The 20,426-nt window shown below is 53.3% G+C and overlaps 1 protein-coding gene across 3 annotated transcripts in view; it reads right to left on the bottom strand.

Annotated features, from left to right (window-relative positions):
- The window catches only part of abcc10 (ATP-binding cassette, sub-family C (CFTR/MRP), member 10), a 193,418-nt gene that overhangs the window by 99,678 nt on the left and 73,314 nt on the right, over positions 1-20,426 (bottom strand). For all 3 annotated transcript variants that reach the window (XM_060848104.1, XM_060848120.1, XM_060848112.1), the window contains exon 11: positions 13,145-13,222. In XM_060848104.1, the coding sequence (XP_060704087.1) occupies positions 13,145-13,222 (78 nt within the window). The remainder of the gene's footprint in view (positions 1-13,144; positions 13,223-20,426) is intronic.

The following is a 20,426-nucleotide window of genomic DNA, read 5'->3' as shown; positions in this document are numbered from 1 at the left end:
CCACATTGATGGGACTGAGACCACAGTGATGGGGCTGAGACCACATTGATGGGTCTGAGGCCACAGTGCTGGGACTGAGACCACAGTGATGGGACTGAGGCCACATTGGTGGGACTGAGGCCACAGTGATGGGACTGAGGACACAGTGATGGGACTGAGGCCACAGCGATGGGTCTGAGACCACAGTGATGGGACTGAGACCACATTGATGGGACTGAGACCGCAGTGATGGGAGGGAGACTACATTGATGGGACTGAGACCACATTGATGGGACTGAGACCACAGCGATGGGACTGAGACCACAGCGATGGGACTGAGACCACAGCGATGGGACTGAGACCACAGTGATGGGAGTGAGACTACATTGATGGGACTGAGACCACAGTGATGGGACTGAGACCACAGTGATGGGTCTGAGGCCACAGTGCTGGGACTGAGACCACAGTGATGGGACTGAGGCCACATTGGTGGGACTGAGGCCACAGTGATGGGACTGAGGACACAGTGATGGGACTGAGGCCACAGCGATGGGTCTGAGACCACAGTGATGGGACTGAGACCACATTGATGGGACTGAGACCGCAGTGATGGGAGGGAGACTACATTGATGGGACTGAGACCACATTGATGGGACTGAGACCACAGCGATGGGACTGAGACCACAGCGATGGGACTGAGACCACAGCGATGGGACTGAGACCACAGTGATGGGAGTGAGACTACATTGATGGGACTGAGACCACAGTGATGGGACTGAGACCACAGTGATGGGAGGGAGACTACATTGATGGGACTGAGACCACATTGATGGGACTGAGACCACATTGATGGGACTGAGGCCACAGTGATGGGACTGAGGCCACAGCGATGGGACTGAGACCACAGCGATGGGACTGAGACCACAGCGATGGGACTGAGGCCACATTGATGGGACTGAGGCCACATTGATGGGACTGAGGCCACAGTGATGGGACTGAGACCACATTGATGGGACTGAGACCACATTGATGGGACTGAGACCACATTGTTGGGACTGAGGCCACATTGATGGGTCTGAGGCCACATTGATGGGACTGAGACCACAGTGATGGGACTGAGACCAACAGTGATGGGACTGAGGTCACAGTGATGGGACTGAGGTAACACTGATGGGACTGAGACCACATTGATGGGACTGAGACCACATTGATGGGACTGAGACCAGAGTGATGGGACTGAGGCCACATTGATGGGACTGAGACCACATTGATGGGACTGAGGCCACAGTGATGGGACTGAGACCACATTGATGGGACTGAGGCCACAGTGATGGGACTGAGGCCACAGTGATGGGACTGAGACCACAGTGATGGGACTGAGACCACATTGATGGGACTGAGGCCACAGTGATGGGACTGAGGTCACACTGATGGGACTGAGGTCACATTGATGGGACTGAGACCACAGTGATGGGACTGAGACCACATTGATGGGGCTGAGACCACAGTGATGGGACTGAGACCAACAGTGATGGGACTGAGACCACAGTGATGGGACTGAGGCCACATTGATGGGACTGAGACCACAGTGATGGGACTGAGGTCACACTGATGGGACTGAGGTCACATTGATGGGACTGAGACCACAGTGATGGGACTGAGACCACATTGATGGGACTGAGGCCACAGTGATGGGACTGAGACCACAGTGATGGGACTGAGACCACATTGATGGGACTGAGACCACAGTGATGGGGCTGAGACCACATTGATGGGTCTGAGGCCACAGTGCTGGGACTGAGACCACAGTGATGGGACTGAGGCCACATTGGTGGGACTGAGGCCACAGTGATGGGACTGAGGACACAGTGATGGGACTGAGGCCACAGCGATGGGTCTGAGACCACAGTGATGGGACTGAGACCACAGTGATGGGACTGAGACCACAGCGATGGGACTGAGGCCACAGTGATGGGACTGAGGCCACAGTGATGGGACTGAGGCCACAGTGATGGGACTGAGACCACAGTGATGGGACTGAGACCACAGCGATGGGACTGAGGCCACAGTGATGGGACTGAGGCCACAGTGATGGGACTGAGGCCACAGTGATGGGACTGAGACCACAGTGATGGGACTGAGGCCACAGTGATGGGACTGAGGTCACACTGATGGGACTGAGGTCACATTGATGGGACTGAGACCACAGTGATGGGACTGAGACCACATTGATGGGGCTGAGACCACAGTGATGGGACTGAGACCAACAGTGATGGGACTGAGACCACAGTGATGGGACTGAGGCCACATTGATGGGACTGAGACCACAGTGATGGGACTGAGGTCACACTGATGGGACTGAGGTCACATTGATGGGACTGAGACCACAGTGATGGGACTGAGTCCACATTGATGGGACTGAGGCCACAGTCATGGGACTGAGACCACAGTGATGGGACTGAGACCACATTGATGGGACTGAGACCACAGTGATGGGGCTGAGACCACATTGATGGGTCTGAGGCCACAGTGCTGGGACTGAGACCACAGTGATGGGACTGAGGCCACATTGGTGGGACTGAGGCCACAGTGATGGGACTGAGGACACAGTGATGGGACTGAGGCCACAGCGATGGGTCTGAGGCCACAGCGATGGGTCTGAGACCACAGTGATGGGACTGAGACCACATTGATGGGACTGAGACCGCAGTGATGGGAGGGAGACTACATTGATGGGACTGAGACCAAATTGATGGGACTGAGACCACAGCGATGGGACTGAGACCACAGCGATGGGACTGAGACCACAGTGATGGGAGTGAGACTACATTGATGGGACTGAGACCACAGTGATGGGACTGAGACCACAGTGATGGGTCTGAGGCCACAGTGCTGGGACTGAGACCACAGTGATGGGACTGAGGCCACATTGGTGGGACTGAGGCCACAGTGATGGGACTGAGGACACAGTGATGGGACTGAGGCCACAGCGATGGGTCTGAGACCACAGTGATGGGACTGAGACCACATTGATGGGACTGAGACCGCAGTGATGGGAGGGAGACTACATTGATGGGACTGAGACCACATTGATGGGACTGAGACCACATTGATGGGACTGAGACCACAGCGATGGGACTGAGACCACAGCGATGGGACTGAGACCACAGTGATGGGAGTGAGACTACATTGATGGGACTGAGACCACAGTGATGGGACTGAGACCACAGTGATGGGAGGGAGACTACATTGATGGGACTGAGACCACATTGATGGGACTGAGACCACATTGATGGGACTGAGGCCACATTGATGGGACTGAGACCACAGCGATGGGACTGAGACCACAGCGATGGGACTGAGACCACAGCGATGGGACTGAGACCACAGTGATGGGAGTGAGACTACATTGATGGGACTGAGACCACAGTGATGGGACTGAGGCCACAGTGATGGGAGGGAGACTACATTGATGGGACTGAGACCACATTGATGGGACTGAGACCACATTGATGGGACTGAGGCCACAGTGATGGGACTGAGGCCACAGCGATGGGACTGAGACCACAGCGATGGGACTGAGACCACAGCGATGGGACTGAGGCCACATTGATGGGACTGAGGCCACATTGATGGGACTGAGGCCACAGTGATGGGACTGAGACCACATTGATGGGACTGAGGCCACATTGATGGGACTGAGACCACATTGATGGGACTGAGACCACATTGTTGGGACTGAGGCCACATTGATGGGTCTGAGGCCACAGTGATGGGACTGAGACCACAGTGATGGGACTGAGACCAACAGTGATGGGACTGAGGTCACACTGATGGGACTGAGGTAACACTGATGGGACTGAGACCACATTGATGGGACTGAGACCACATTGATGGGACTGAGACCAGAGTGATGGGACTGAGGCCACATTGATGGGACTGAGACCACATTGATGGGACTGAGGCCACAGTGATGGGACTGAGGCCACAGTGATGGGACTGAGACCACAGTGATGGGACTGAGACCACATTGATGGGACTGAGGCCACAGTGATGGGACTGAGGTCACACTGATGGGACTGAGGTCACATTGATGGGACTGAGACCACAGTGATGGGACTGAGACCACATTGATGGGGCTGAGACCACAGTGATGGGACTGAGACCAACAGTGATGGGACTGAGACCACAGTGATGGGACTGAGGCCACATTGATGGGACTGAGACCACAGTGATGGGACTGAGGTCACACTGATGGGACTGAGGTCACATTGATGGGACTGAGACCACAGTGATGGGACTGAGACCACATTGATGGGACTGAGGCCACAGTGATGGGACTGAGACCACAGTGATGGGACTGAGACCACATTGATGGGACTGAGACCACAGTGATGGGGCTGAGACCACATTGATGGGTCTGAGGCCACAGTGCTGGGACTGAGACCACAGTGATGGGACTGAGGCCACATTGGTGGGACTGAGGCCACAGTGATGGGACTGAGGACACAGTGATGGGACTGAGGCCACAGCGATGGGTCTGAGACCACAGTGATGGGACTGAGACCACATTGATGGGACTGAGACCGCAGTGATGGGAGGGAGACTACATTGATGGGACTGAGACCACATTGATGGGACTGAGACCACATTGATGGGACTGAGACCACAGTGATGGGACTGAGACCACAGTGATGGGACTGAGACCACAGCGATGGGACTGAGACCACAGCGATGGGACTGAGACCACAGTGATGGGAGGGAGACTACATTGATGGGACTGAGACCACAGTGATGGGACTGAGACCACAGTGATGGGAGGGAGACTACACAGATGGGACTGAGACCACATTGATGGGACTGAGACCACATTGATGGGACTGAGGCCACAGTGATGGGACTGAGGCCACAGCGATGGGACTGAGACCACAGCGATGGGACTGAGGCCACATTGATGGGACTGAGGCCACATTGATGGGACTGAGGCCACAGTGATGGGACTGAAACCACAGTGATGGGACTGAGACCACAGTGATGGTACTGAGACCACAGTGATGGGGCTGAGACCACATTGATGGGACTGAGACCACAGTGATGGGACTGAGACCACAGTGATGGGGCTGAGACCACAGTGATAGGACTGAGGCCACAGTGATGGGACTGAGGCCACAGTGATGGGACTGAGGCCACAGTGATGGGACTGAGACCACATTGATGGGACTGAGGCCACAGTGATGGGACTGAGACCACAGTGATGGGACTGAGGCCACAGTGATGGGACTGAGACCACATTGATGGGACTGAGGCCACAGTGATGGGACTGAGACCACAGTGATGGGACTGAGACCACAGTGATGGGACTGAGGCCACATTGATGGGACTGAGACCACAGTGATGGGACTGAGGCCACATTGATGGGACTGAGACCACAGTGATGGGACTGAGACCACAGTGATGGGACTGAGGCCACATTGATGGGACTGAGACCACAGTGATGGGACTGAGACCACAGTGATGGGACTGAGGCCACATTGATGGGACTGAGGCCACAGTGATGGGACTGAGGCCACAGTGATGGGACTGAGACCACATGGATGGGACTGAGGCCACAGTGATGGGACTGAGGCCACAGTGATGGGACTGAGACCGCATCGATGGGACTGAGGCCACAGTGATGGGACTGAGGCCACAGTGATGGGACTGAGGCCACAGCGATGGGACTGAGACCACAGCGATGGGACTGAGGCCACATTGATGGGACTGAGGCCACAGTGATGGGACTGAGGCCACAGCGATGGGACTGAGACCACAGCGATGGGACTGAGACCACATTGATGGGACTGAGGCCACATTGATGGGACTGAGACCACATTGATGGGACTGAGACCACATTGATGGGACTGAGACCACATTGTTGGGACTGAGGCCACATTGATGGGTCTGAGGCCACAGTGATGGGACTGAGACCACAGTGATGGGACTGAGACCAACAGTGATGGGACTGAGGTCACACTGATGGGACTGAGGTCACAGTGATGGGACTGAGACCACATTGATGGGACTGAGACCACATTGATGGGACTGAGACCAGAGTGATGGGACTGAGGCCACATTGATGGGACGGAGACCACATTGATGGGACTGAGGCCACAGTGATGGGACTGAGGCCACAGTGATGGGACTGAGACCAACAGTGATGGGACTGAGACCACATTGATGGGACTGAGGCCACAGTGATGGGACTGAGACCACATTGATGGGACTGAGACCACATTGATGGGCCTGAGACCACATTGATGGGCCTGAGACCACATTGATGGGACTGAGGCCACTTTGATGGGAGCGAGACCAACAGTGATGGGACTGAGACCACAGTGATGGGACTGAGACCACAGTGATGGGACTGAGGCCACAGTGATGGGACTGAGACCACAGTGATGGGACTGAGACCACAGTGATGGGACTGAGACCACAGTGATGGGACTGAGACCACTTTAATGGGACTGAGGCCACAGTGATGGGACTGAGACCACAGTGATGGGACTGAGGCCACAGTGATAGGACTGAGACCACAGTGATGGGACTGAGACCACAGTGATGGGACTGAGGCCACAGTGATAGGACTGAGACCACAGTGATGGGACTGAGACCACAGTGATGGGACTGAGGCCACAGTGATGGGACTGAGACCACAGTGATGGGACTGAGGCCACATTGATGGGACTGAGACCACAGTGATGGGACTGACGCCACATTGATGGGACTGAGACCACATTGATGGGAGACAGACCCCATTGATGGGACTGAGGCCACATTGATGGGACTGAGACCACAGTGATGGGACTGAGACCACAGTGATGGGACTGAGACCACAGTGATGGGACTGAGACCACAGTGATGGGACTGAGACCACATTGATGGGACTGAGACCACAGTGATGGGACTGAGACCACAGTGATGGTACTGAGGCCACATTGATGGGACTGAGACCACAGTGATGGGACTGAGGCCACATTGATGGGACTGAGACCACAGTGATGGGACTGAGACCACAGTGATGGGACTGAGGCCACATTGATGGGACTGAGGCCACATTGATGGGACTGAGGCCACAGTGATGGGACTGAGGCCACAGTGATGGGACTGAGACCACATTGATGGGACTGAGGCCACAGTGATGGGACTGAGGCCACAGTGATGGGACTGAGGCCACAGTGATGGGACTGAGGCCACAGTGATGGGACTGAGACCACAGTGATGGGACTGAGACCACATTGATGGGACTGAGACCACAGTGATGGGACTGAGACCACATTGATGGGACTGAGACCACATTGATGGGACTGAGACCACAGTGATGGGACTGAGGCCACAGTGATGGGACTGAGACCACAGTGATGGGACTGAGGCCACATTGATGGGACTGAGGCCACAGTGATGGGACTGACGCCACATTGATGGGACTGAGACCACAGTGATGGGACTGAGACCACAGTGATGGGACTGAGACCACAGTGATGGGACTGAGACCACATTGATGGGACTGAGACCACAGTGATGGGACTGAGACCACATTGATGGGACTGAGACCACAGTGATGGGACTGAGACCACAGTGATGGGACTGAGACCACAGTGATGGTACTGAGGCCACATTGATGGGACTGAGACCACATTGATGGGAGACAGACCCCATTGATGGGACTGAGGCCACATTGATGGGACTGAGACCACAGTGATGGGACTGAGACCACAGTGATGGGACTGAGACCACAGTGATGGGACTGAGACCACATTGATGGGACTGAGACCACAGTGATGGGACTGAGACCACATTGATGGGACTGAGACCACAGTGATGGGACTGAGACCACAGTGATGGTACTGAGGCCACATTGATGGGACTGAGACCACAGTGATGGGACTGAGGCCACATTGATGGGACTGAGACCACAGTGATGGGACTGAGACCACAGTGATGGGACTGAGGCCACATTGATGGGACTGAGGCCACATTGATGGGACTGAGGCCACAGTGATGGGACTGAGGCCACAGTGATGGGACTGAGACCACATTGATGGGACTGAGGCCACAGTGATGGGACTGAGGCCACAGTGATGGGACTGAGACCACAGTGATGGGACTGAGGCCACAGTGATGGGACTGAGACCACAGTGATGGGACTGAGACCACATTGATGGGACTGAGACCACAGTGATGGGACTGAGACCACATTGATGGGACTGAGACCACATTGATGGGACTGAGACCACAGTGATGGGACTGGGGCCACAGTGATGGGACTGAGGCCACAGTGATGGGACTGAGGTCACACTGATGGGGCTGAGACCACAGTGATGGGACTGAGACCAACAGTGATGGGACTGAGACCACAGTGATGGGACTGAGGCCACATTGTTCGGACTGAGACCACAGTGATGGGACTGAGGTCACACTGATGGGACTGAGGTCACATTGATGGGACTGAGACCACAGTGATGGGACTGAGACCACAGTGATGGGACTGAGACCACAGTGATGGGACTGAGGCCACAGTGATGGGACTGAGACCACAGTGATGGGACTGAGACCACATTGATGGGACTGAGACCACATTGATGGGACTGAGACCACAGTGATGGGACTGAGACCAGATTGATGGGACTGAGACCACATTGATGGGACTGAGACCACAGTGATGGGACTGAGGCCACAGTGATGGGACTGAGGCCACAGTGATGGGACTGAGGTCACACTGATGGGGCTGAGACCACAGTGATGGGACTGAGACCAACAGTGATGGGACTGAGACCACAGTGATGGGACTGAGGCCACATTGATGGGACTGAGACCACAGTGATGGGACTGAGGTCACACTGATGGGACTGAGGTCACATTGATGGGACTGAGACCACAGTGATGGGACTGAGACCACAGTGATGGGACTGAGGCCACATTGATGGGACTGAGGCCACAGTGATGGGACTGAGACCACAGTGATGGGACTGAGACCACATTGATGGGACTGAGACCACAGTGATGGGGCTGAGACCACATTGATGGGTCTGAGGCCACAGTGATGGGACTGAGACCACAGTGATGGGACTGAGGCCACAGTGATGGGACTGAGGCCACAGTGATGGGACTGAGGCCACAGTGATGCGACTGAGGCCACAGCGATGGGTCTGAGACCACAGTGATGGGACTGAGACCACATTGATGGGACTGAGACCGCAGTGATGGGAGGGAGACTACATTGATGGGACTGAGACCACATTGATGGGACTGAGACCACATTGATGGGACTGAGACCACAGCGATGGGACTGAGACCACAGTGATGGGACTGAGACCACAGTGATGGGACTGAGACCACAGTGATGGGAGGGAGACTACATTGATGGGACTGAGACCACATTGATGGGACTGAGGCCACATTGATGGGACTGAGGCCACAGTGATGGGACTGAGACCACAGCGATGGGACTGAGACCACAGCGATGGGACTGAGGCCACATTGATGGGACTGAGGCCACATTGATGGGACTGAGGCCACAGTGATGGGACTGAGGCCACAGCGATGGGACTGAGACCACATTGATGGGACTGAGACCACATTGATGGGACTGAGACCACATTGTTGGGACTGAGGCCACATTGATGGGTCTGAGGCCACAGTGATGGGACTGAGACCACAGTGATGGGACTGAGACCAACAGTGATGGGACTGAGGTCACACTGATGGGACTGAGGTCACACTGATGGGACTGAGGTCACATTGATGGGACTGAGACCACATTGATGGGACTGAGACCAGAGTGATGGGACTGAGGCCACATTGATGGGACTGAGACCACATTGATGGGACTGAGGCCACAGTGATGGGACTGAGGCCACAGTGATGGGACTGAGGCCACAGTGATGGGACTGAGACCACAGTGATGGGACTGAGGCCACATTGATGGGACTGAGACCACAGTGATGGGACTGACGCCACATTGATGGGACTGAGACCACAGTGATGGGACTGAGACCACATTGATGGGACTGAGACCACAGTGATGGGACTGTGACCACATTGATGGGACTGAGACCACAGTGATGGGACTGAGACCACAGTGATGGGGCTGAGACCACAGTGATGGGACTGAGACCACAGTGATGGGACTGAGACCACAGTGATGGTACTGAGACCACAGTGATGGGGCTGAGACCACATTGATGGGACTGAGACCACAGTGATGGGACTGAGACCACAGTGATGGTACTGAGACCACAGTGATGGGGCTGAGACCACATTGATGGGACTGAGACCACAGTGATGGGACTGAGACCACAGTGATGGGGCTGAGACCACAGTGATAGGACTGAGACCACAGTGATAGGACTGAGACCACAGTGATGGGACTGAGACCACAGTGATGGGACTGAGACCACAGTGATAGGACTGAGACCACAGTGATAGGACTGAGACCACAGTGATGGGACTGAGACCACAGTGATGGGACTGAGACCACAGTGATAGGACTGAGACCACAGTGATGGGACTGAGACCACAGTGATGGGACTGAGACCACAGTGATGGGTCTGAGACCACATTGATGGGACTGAGGCCACAGTGATGGTACTGAGACCACAGTGATGGGACTGAGACCACAGTGATAGGACTGAGACCACAGTGATAGGACTGAGACCACAGTGATGGGACTGAGACCACAGTGATGGGACTGAGACCACAGTGATAGGACTGAGACCACAGTGATAGGACTGAGACCACAGTGATGGGACTGAGACCACAGTGATGGTACTGAGACCACAGTGATGGGGCTGAGACCACATTGATGGGACTGAAACCACATTGATGGGACTGCGAGAAAGTGATGACTGCAGGAGATCAGAGCTTAAAAATGTGTTGCTGGAAAAGCGCAGCAGGTCGGGCAGCATCAAAGGAACAGGAGAATCGACGTTTCGGGATTGCGACCACATTGATGGGACTGAGACCACATTGATGGGAGCTAAAGGGTGAGAAGCTCCCACAAAGAGCTATGTACAATATTACATATACAGAACTCTGTTTACATGGATACTGGGTACTGCCGAGGAAGTTCCACTATTAGAAACCCTTTGTCCTCAAATCCATCCAGATGGAATAGAACTACCTCACAATTCTCAGAGACATATTTATTGTATGTAGACTAGAGTGGTGCTGGAAAAGCCCAGCAGTTCAAGCAGCATCTGAGGAGCAGGAGGATTGACGTTTCGGGCAAAAGCCCTTCATCAGGAATACATGCAGAGTGCCTGAAGGGTGGAGAGATAAATGAGAGGAGGGTGTGGGTGGGGAGAAAGTAGCATGGAGTACAATAGGTGAATGGGGTGGGAATGGAGATGATATGTCAGGGAGCAGGGTGGGGGAAGGTAACAAAGAGTGCAATGGGTGAATGGAGATGGGGATGAAGGTGATAGGTCAGGGAGGAGGGTGGGGGAAGGTAACAAAGAGTGCAATGGGTGAATGGAGATGGGGATGAAGGTGATAGGTCAGGGAGGAGGGTGGGTGAAGGTAGCAAAGAGTACAATGGGTGAATGGGGATGGGGATGAAGGTGATAGGTCAGGGAGGAGGGTGGGTGAAGGTAGCAAAGAGTGCAATGGGTGAAGGGGGTGGTTATGAAGGTGATAGGTAAGAGAGGAAGGCGGAGTGGATAGGTGGAAAGGAAGATAGGCAGGTAGGACAAGTCATCGGGACGGTGCTCAGCTGGGGTGAGGTGGGGGAAGAGGAAATGAGGAAACTGGTGAAGTCCACAATGATGCCCTGGGGTTGAAGTGTTCCGAGGCAGAAGATAAGGCATTCTTCCTCCAGTAGTCGGGTGGTGAGAGAGCGGTGGTGGAGGAGGCCCAGGACCTCCATGTCCTTGGCTGAGTGGGAGGGGGAGTTGGAATGTTGGGCCACAGGGCGGTGGGGTTGATTGGTGCGGGTGTGCTGGAGATTTTCCCTAAAGCGCTCTGCTAGGAGGCGTCCAGTCTTCCTCATCTTCTACCTCGGGACACTTCAACCCCAGGCGTCAATGTGGACTTCACCAGTTTCCTCATTGCCCCTTCCCCCACCTCACCCCAGCTCCAAACTTCCAGCTCAGCACTGTCCCCAGGAATTGTCCTACCTGCTAATCGTCCTTCCCACCTCTCCACTCCACCCTCCTGCCTGATCTATCACCTCTCCAGCAAAATAGTCTCCGCCCCGACCCCCACACCGGCAAAAAACTCTCCGCCCCCAGCCCCTCTCCTGCAAAAACTCTCCGCCCCCAGCCCCTCTCCTGCAAAAACTCTCCGCCCCCAGCCCCTCTCCTGCAAAAACTCTCCGCCCCCAGCCCCTCTCCTGCAAAAACTCTCCGCCCTCACCCCGTCTCCAACCGATCACCCTCACCTTAACCGCCTTCCACCTATCACATTCCCAATGCCCCTCCTCCCTACCTTTTATCTTAGCCTGCTTGGCACACCTTACTCATTCCTGAAGAAGGGCTCATGCCCAAAACGTTGATTCTCCTGCTCCTTGGATGCTGCCAGACCTGCTGCGCTTTTCCAGCAACACATTTTTCAGCTATCACCTTCATCCCCATCCCCATTCACCTATTGTACTCTATGTTACTTTCTCCCCACCCCCACCCTCCTCTCCTTTATCTCTCCACCCTTCAGGCACTCTGCATGTATTCCTGATGAAGGGCTCTTGTCCAAAACGTCGATTCTCCTGCTCCTCGGATGCTGCCTGACCTGCTGCGCTTTTCCAACACCACTCAAGTCTAGAATCTGGTTTCCAGCATCTGCAGCCCTTGTTTTTACCATATTTATTGTATCTGCCAGTCCACGTGTAATTTATAGTTTGTAAGAACAATTGAAATTGTTGAAGAGGATCGGCCTGATAATTTCATTGATTCTGACTCATGTTAAATGAATCTTATGAGCGGACACATGATAGAAACCTGGGTTACAGATCCTCCGGGGTGGGGACTATAACAACAAAGCAATTACAATGTTGAATATATGTTGACCATTTGAAGCTCGGGTCTTTTCTGCCAAGACATGTGTTCCCATTGGAAAGCTGCGAAGTCTGTGTGATGATACCTGCATGTGTTCGCAGGGTGAACCCTCCACATACTGAGCAGTATGGCATGCTTACCTGCAACTTTCTTTTTGGCCTTCTTCTGTTTTGTGGTTGGGTAAGCTTCCACTTTGGGCAGGATTTCACTGGGGGTACCTGTCCAAAGAAGGAAATAATTTCACACGGGGAAATCTGCATCCAACAAGCCAAACGTGCATGTGCATCCAGAAACCATTCCATTGGCCTGATATCAGTGTAAGCCCAAAAAAAAAACCCAATAATATCTTGGTCCACCCTCTCAGTCTCTCAAGCAGCATTTGATTTTTTGCTTTCCCTTTACAAGTTGTAGATTTAAAATTTCCTTGCCTGATGTTCGACACACTGGCTGTGTCTGAAATAACTGCACAGAGACTGGGATCCCGGCACTAACTCACCCTCTCATTCCCCATATACAGTACACTGGCTGTGTCTGAAATAACTGCACAGAGACTGGGATCCCGGCACTAACTCACCCTCTCATTCCCCATGTACTCTACACTGGCTGTGTCTGAAATAACTGCACAGAGACTGGGATCCCGGCACTAACTCACCCTCTCATTCCCCATATACAGTACACTGGCTGTGTCTGAAATAACTGCACAGAGACTGGGATCCCGGCACTAACTCACCCTCTCATTCCCCATGTACTCTACACTGGCTGTGTCTGAAATAACTGCACAGAGACTGGGATCCCGGCACTAACTCACCCTCTCATTCCCCATATACAGTACACTGGCTGTGTCTGAAATAACTGCACAGAGACTGGGATCCCGGCACTAACTCACCCTCTCATTCCCCATGTACAGTACACTGGCTGTGTCTGAATGCTCAAAGTCAGTCCCCAACGAAGGAGATTCTCAATGCATGTTTTTTCATTTTATTTTATCAAACGATGCCATTCCTGATGAAGGGCTTGTGCTCGAAACGTCGAATTCTCTATTCCTGAGATGCTGCCTAACCTGCTGTGCTTTGACCAGCAACACATTTGCAGCTATAAACGGACAGTTAACAATGACAAGAAGCAGCAGTTTAAAAGAAACAGCAATTCATGGGGGAAGGGGACAGCAAAGCCACATCCCCAAACTCCATCATACCAGCAGTTCACAGGACAAGGGGATGAACCTCAAATCTCACCTTATCTTATCACAAAGGAAACAATAAACACAATCACACACACAACAGTCCATTAACTGAACAATCAAACAGTGCATAACACACGGACAAAGCAGCAAATCCCCTCTTACCATCTGGCCACAAGGCAACCCATCCCTATGCCCTGTCCATCTCTTGGTCTGTCCCATGCCCCTCCGGATCTCAGTTCACCCTGACCCAGCTTCCAGCTTAGCCAAGGGCACCCCATCCCATTCTCCCATCCCCAAGTGATGATGGCATTCAGTACAGCCTACTCACTTTCTGGCTTCCTTCACCGGCCCTCTGCCCATTCCAGCCACCTCGAGGACAGCCCTCTCCAGTCCACGCCTGGGATGACAGCACTGAGCATGGCCGACCCACCTTCTGGTTCTCAGCCCGCCCCTATGTACTGCCTGGTTCTTCCCACCCTGAGGCACCATCCGGTCTGTGAATAGCCCTGACACATCTATCAGCCACTCCTAGGACAGCGCGTCCCTCTGCCTCCCTGGGATGACAGCGCTCAGGACAGCCACACACCCGCATACCTTCTGGCCCATTCCTTACTCACCTTCCGGCTCTCGGTCCACCCAGACACACCTTCCAGCCAGCCCAAGGACAGCCCAAACCATCCCTTCCACAGGCAATGATGCTCACGACACCCTCCCCACCCACAGGATCTCGGGACGCCCCACACTGCTCTCCAGCGCTCGCGACGCCCTCCCCGCCCTCCCCACCCACAGGATCTCGGGACGCCCCACACTGCTCTCCGGCCTCGGGACGCCCTCCCCGCCCTCTGGCTCTCAGCATGACAGTTTTTGGGATGACCTGGTACCCTCCCGGCCTACAATAAGGGCTCCCAGACCCAGGGATACACAAGACAGTGCAGAAGATAAAACCAACCAGCGAAATGTGCAGAGTCCCATTCCCAGAAACAGCGTCCCACTCCAGAATTCAGAGTCCAATTCCCAGAAACAAGGTCCAATCCAGAGTGCAGAATCCCATTCCCAGAAACAGAGACCACTCCAGAGTGCAGAGTCCCATTCCCATAAACAGTGTCTCACGCCGGAGTGCAGAGTCCCATTCCCATAAACAGTGTCTCACGCTGGAGTGCAGAATCCCATTCCCAGAAACAAAGACAACTCCAAAATGCAGAATCCCATTCCCAGAAACAGTGTCCCACTCCAGAATGCAGTGTCCCATTCCCAGAAACAAGAACCACTTCAGAATGCAGAGTCCCATTCCCAGAAACAGTGTCTCACTCCGGAGTGCAGAATCCCATTCCCAGGAACAGAGACCACTCCAGAATGCAGAGTCCCATTCCCAGAAACAGGGTCCACTCCAGAATGCAGAATCCCATTCCCAGAAACAGTGTCTCACTCCGGAGTGCAGAGTCCCATTCCCAGAAACAGAGACCACTCCAGAATTCAGAGTCCCATTCCCAGAAACAGCGTCCCACTCCAGAATTCAGAGTTCAATTCCCAGAAACAAGGTCCAATCCAGAGTGCAGAATCCCATTCCCAGAAACAGAGACCACTCCAGAATGCAGAGTCCCATTCCCATAAACAGTGTCTCACACCAGAGTGCAGAGTCCCATTCCCAGAAACAGTGTTTCACTCCAGAATGCAGAGTCCCATTCCCAGAAACAGTGTCCCACTCTGGAGTGCAGAATCCCATTCCCAGAAACAAGGTCCACTCCAAAATGCAGAGACCCATTCCCAGAAACAGAGTCCCATTCCCAGAAACAGAGACCACTCTAGAATGCAGAGTCCCATTCCCAGAAACAGTGTCTCACTCCGGAGTGCAGAGTCCCATTCCCAGGAACAGAGTCCCATTCCAGAATGCAGAATCCCATTCCCAGAAACAGAGACCACTCCAGAATGCAGAGTCCCATTCCCAGGAATAGAGTCCCATTCCAGAATGCAGAGACCCATTCCCAGAAACAGTGTCCCACTCTGGAGTGCAGAATCCCATTCCCAGAAACAAGGTCCACTCCAAAACGCAGAGTCCCATTCCCAGTAACTGTGTCCCACTCCAGAATGCAGAATCCCATTCTCAGAAACAGAGTCCCATTCCAGAATGCAGAGTCCCATTCCCATAAACAGAGACCACTCTAGAATGCAGAGTCCCATTCCCAGAAACAGTGTCTCACTCCGGAGTGCAGAGTCCCATTCCCAGGAACAGAGTCCCATTCCAGAATGCAGAGTTCCATTCCCAGAAACAAGATCCACTCCAGAATGCAGAGTCCCATTCCCAGGAACAGAGTCCCATTCCAGAGGGCAGAGTCCCATTCCCAGAAACAAGGTCCACTCCAAAATGCAGAGTCCCATTCCCAGAAACAGTGTCCCACTCTGGAGTGCAGAGTCCCATTCCCAGAAACAGCTTCCCACTCCAGAATTCAGAGTCCAATTCCCAGAAACAAGGTCCAACCCAGAATGCAGAGTCCCATTCCCATAAACAGAGACCACTCCGGAGTGCAGAGTCCCATTCCCAGAAACAGTGTCTCACTCCAGAGTGCAGAGTCCCATTCCCAGAAACAGAGTCCCATTCCAGAATGCAGAGTCTCATTCCCAGAAACAAGATCCACTCCAGAATGCAGAGTCCCATTCCCAGGAACAGAGTCCCATTCCAGAGGGCAGAGTCCCATTCCCAGAAACAAGGTCCACTCCAAAATGCAGAGTCCCATTCCCAGAAACAGTGTCTCACTCCGGAGTGCAGAATCCCATTCTCAGAAACAGAGTCCACTCCAGAGGGCAGAGTCCCATTCCCAGAAACAGAGTCCCATTCCCAGGAACAGAGTCCCATTCCCAGAAACAGTGACCACTCCAAAGTGTAGATTCCCATTCCCAGAAACAGAGTCCACTCCAGAATTCAGAGTCACATTCCCAGAAACAAGGTCCAAACCCAGAGGCAGAGTCCCCTCCTGAAGGCAGCAACTGCACAGCCCAAGTGTACAGTCTTGATGGAGGCCTGGTCAATCCATGGAGGCCCAGGCCCACTCCAAAGGTTACAGTTCACTGTGAAGGTGCTGTTCACTTACAGGGGATCAGTTCACTCCAGCAGAGAGTCAACTCCAGCCAGCAGCAAATTGTCACCTCCCAGCCAACACACAGGTGCTCCATCTCTACAGAGGCCTAGTCCATTCCCAGAGGCTCAGGCCTACCTACAGCACAACAATTAATCTGGAATGGTATTGTTGACACACAGGGGAACAGCCCACAACACCAAAGAGTAAAGACACGTGCAAAACGAAAACGTACAAGGGTGAAAACTTCCACAAAATCACAAAACAGAGTAACACACAGGCTGCATCCAGCTGGTAAAACAGCAGTTCCCTCACGAGAACTGAAATACAACAGTTTCAGAGCGACTGTGTCAATGAAAGCGCAGAGCAATCAGGTCCCTAGAAACATAAACCACCAAGAGTACACTGTTGTACCCAGTCAGCTCAAAGCTAGCCCCTGAACGGACGGAATTCCAAATCAATTTTTATTTGCTAAAATTGAGGAGATTCTAAATCTCTTAGGTCTTTTTTAGATAAAAAAGTACAAAAAATAAACAATGAACAAAAAACAATTAACAGAAGTTCACCAAAACCCAGAATTAGCAGAGGAAGGGACAGCAAGGCCAAACCACACACCCCACTGTGTAATCAGTTAACAGGGAAATGGGGGCGACCCACACACCCCACTGTGTAATCAGTTAACAGGGAAATGGGGGTGACCCCACACACCCCACTGTGTAATCAGTTAACAGGGAAATGGGGGTGACCCCACACACCCCACCGTGTAATCAGTTAACAGGGAAATGGGGGCGACCCACACACCCCACCGTGTAATCAGTTAACAGGGAAATGGGGGTGACCCCACACACCCCACTGTGTAATCAGTTAACAGGGAAATGAGGGTGACTCACACACCCCACTGTGTAATCAGTTAACAGGGAAATGGGGGCGACCCCACATACCACACTGTGTAATCAGTTAACAGGGAAATGGGGGCGACCCCACATTCCCCACCGTATAATCAGTTAACAGGGAAATGGGGGCGACCCACACACCCCACTGTGTAATCAGTTAACAGGGAAATGGGGGTGACCCCACACACCCCACTGTGTAATCAGTTAACAGGGAAATGAGGGTGATACACACACCCCACTGTGTAATCAGTTAACAGGGAAATGGGGACGACCCCACACACCCCACTGTGTAATCAGTTAACAGGGAAATGGGGGCGACCCCACACACCCTAATGTGTAATCAGTTAACAGGGAAATGGGGGCGACCCCACACACCCCAATGTGTAATCAGTTAACAGGGAAATGGGGGTGACCACGCACACCCACTGTGTAATCAGTTAACAGGGAAATGGGGGCGACCCCACACACCCCAATGTGTAATCAGTTAACAGGGAAATGGGGGTGACCACGCACACCCACTGTGTAATCAGTTAACAGGGAAATGGGGGTGACCCCACACACCCCAATGTGTAATCAGTTAACAGGGAAATGGGGGTGACCCACACACCCCACTGTGTAATCAGTTAACAGGGAAATGGGGGCGACCCCACACACCCCACTGTGTAATCAGTTAACAGGGAAATGGGGGCGACCCACACACCCCACTGTGTAATCAGTTAACAGGGAAATGGGGGCGACCCACACACCCCACTGTGTAATCAGTTAACAGGGAAATGGGGGCGACCCCACACACCCCACTGTGCAGTTAACAGGGAAATGGGGGTGACCCCACACACCCCACTGTGTAATCAGTTAACAGGGAAATGGGGACGAACCCACATACCCCACTGTCTAATCAGTTAACAGCGAAATGGGTGTGACCCCACACATCCCACTGTGTAATCAGTTAACCGGGAAATGGGGGCGACCCACACACCCCACTGTGTAATCAGTTAACAGGGAAATGCAGGCGACCCCACATACCCCACTGTGTAATCAGTTAACAGGGAAATGGGGGCGACCCCACACACCCCACTGTGTAATCAGTTAACAGGGAAATGATGGCGACCCACACACCCCACTGTGTAATCAGTTAACAGGGAAATGGGGGCGACCCCACACACCCCACTGTGTAATCAGTTAACAGGGAAATGGGGACGAACCCACATACCCCACTGTCTAATCAGTTAACAGCGAAATGGGTGTGACCCCACACATCCCACTGTGTAATCAGTTAACCGGGAAATGGGGGCGACCCACACACCCCACTGTGTAATCAGTTAACAGGGAAATGGGGGCGACCCCACACACCCCACTGTGTAATCAGTTAACAGGGAAATGATGGCGACCCACACACCCCACTGTGTAATCAGTTAACAGGGAAATGGGGGCGACCCCACACACCCCACTGTGTAATCAGTTAACAGGGAAATGGGGGTGACCCCACACACCCCACTGTGTAATCAGTTAACAGGGAAATGGGGGTGACCCCACATACCCCACTGTGTAATCAGTTAACAGGGAAATGGGGACGACCCCACACACCCCACTGTGTAATCATTTAACAGGGAAATGGGGACGACCCCACATACCCCACTGTGTAATCAGTTAACAGGGAAATGGGGGCGACCCCACACACCCCACTGTGTAATCAGTTAACAGGGAAATGAGGGCGACCCACACACCCCACTGTGTAATCAGTTAACAGGGAAATGAGGGCGACCCACACACCCCACTGTGTAATCAGTTAACAGGGAAATGAGGGCGACCCACACACCCCACTGTGTAATCAGTTAACAGGGAAATGGGGGCGACCCCACATACCCCACTGAGTAATCAGTTAACAGGGAAATGGGGGTGACCCACACACCCCACTGTGTAATCAGTTAACAGGGAAATGGGGGTGACCCACACACCCCACTGTGTAATCTGTTAACAGGGAAATGGGGACGACCCCACATACCCCACTGTGTAATCAGTTAACAGGGAAATGGGGGCGAACGTACATATCCCACCTTAAATCATCAAAAAGCAAACGGTAACAAACTCATCCAAGACAGTTGAATTAACCAAACAATAAAACAGTGCATAGAACACACACCCAGCACTGGCAACCTAGCTAACCACCAGCCCCATGCCCCTTTCGACCTTTGGTCCACCCTGATACACCCTCTGACCACACACCAACCCAAGGGCAGCCCGTTCTGTTTATCTCCTTGTTCTATTGGTCAGCCAG

Source organism: Hemiscyllium ocellatum, chromosome 3, assembly GCF_020745735.1.
Source record: "Hemiscyllium ocellatum isolate sHemOce1 chromosome 3, sHemOce1.pat.X.cur, whole genome shotgun sequence".
Taxonomy (NCBI): domain Eukaryota; kingdom Metazoa; phylum Chordata; class Chondrichthyes; order Orectolobiformes; family Hemiscylliidae; genus Hemiscyllium; species Hemiscyllium ocellatum.
This window is presented reverse-complemented; position numbering and strand designations above follow the sequence as displayed.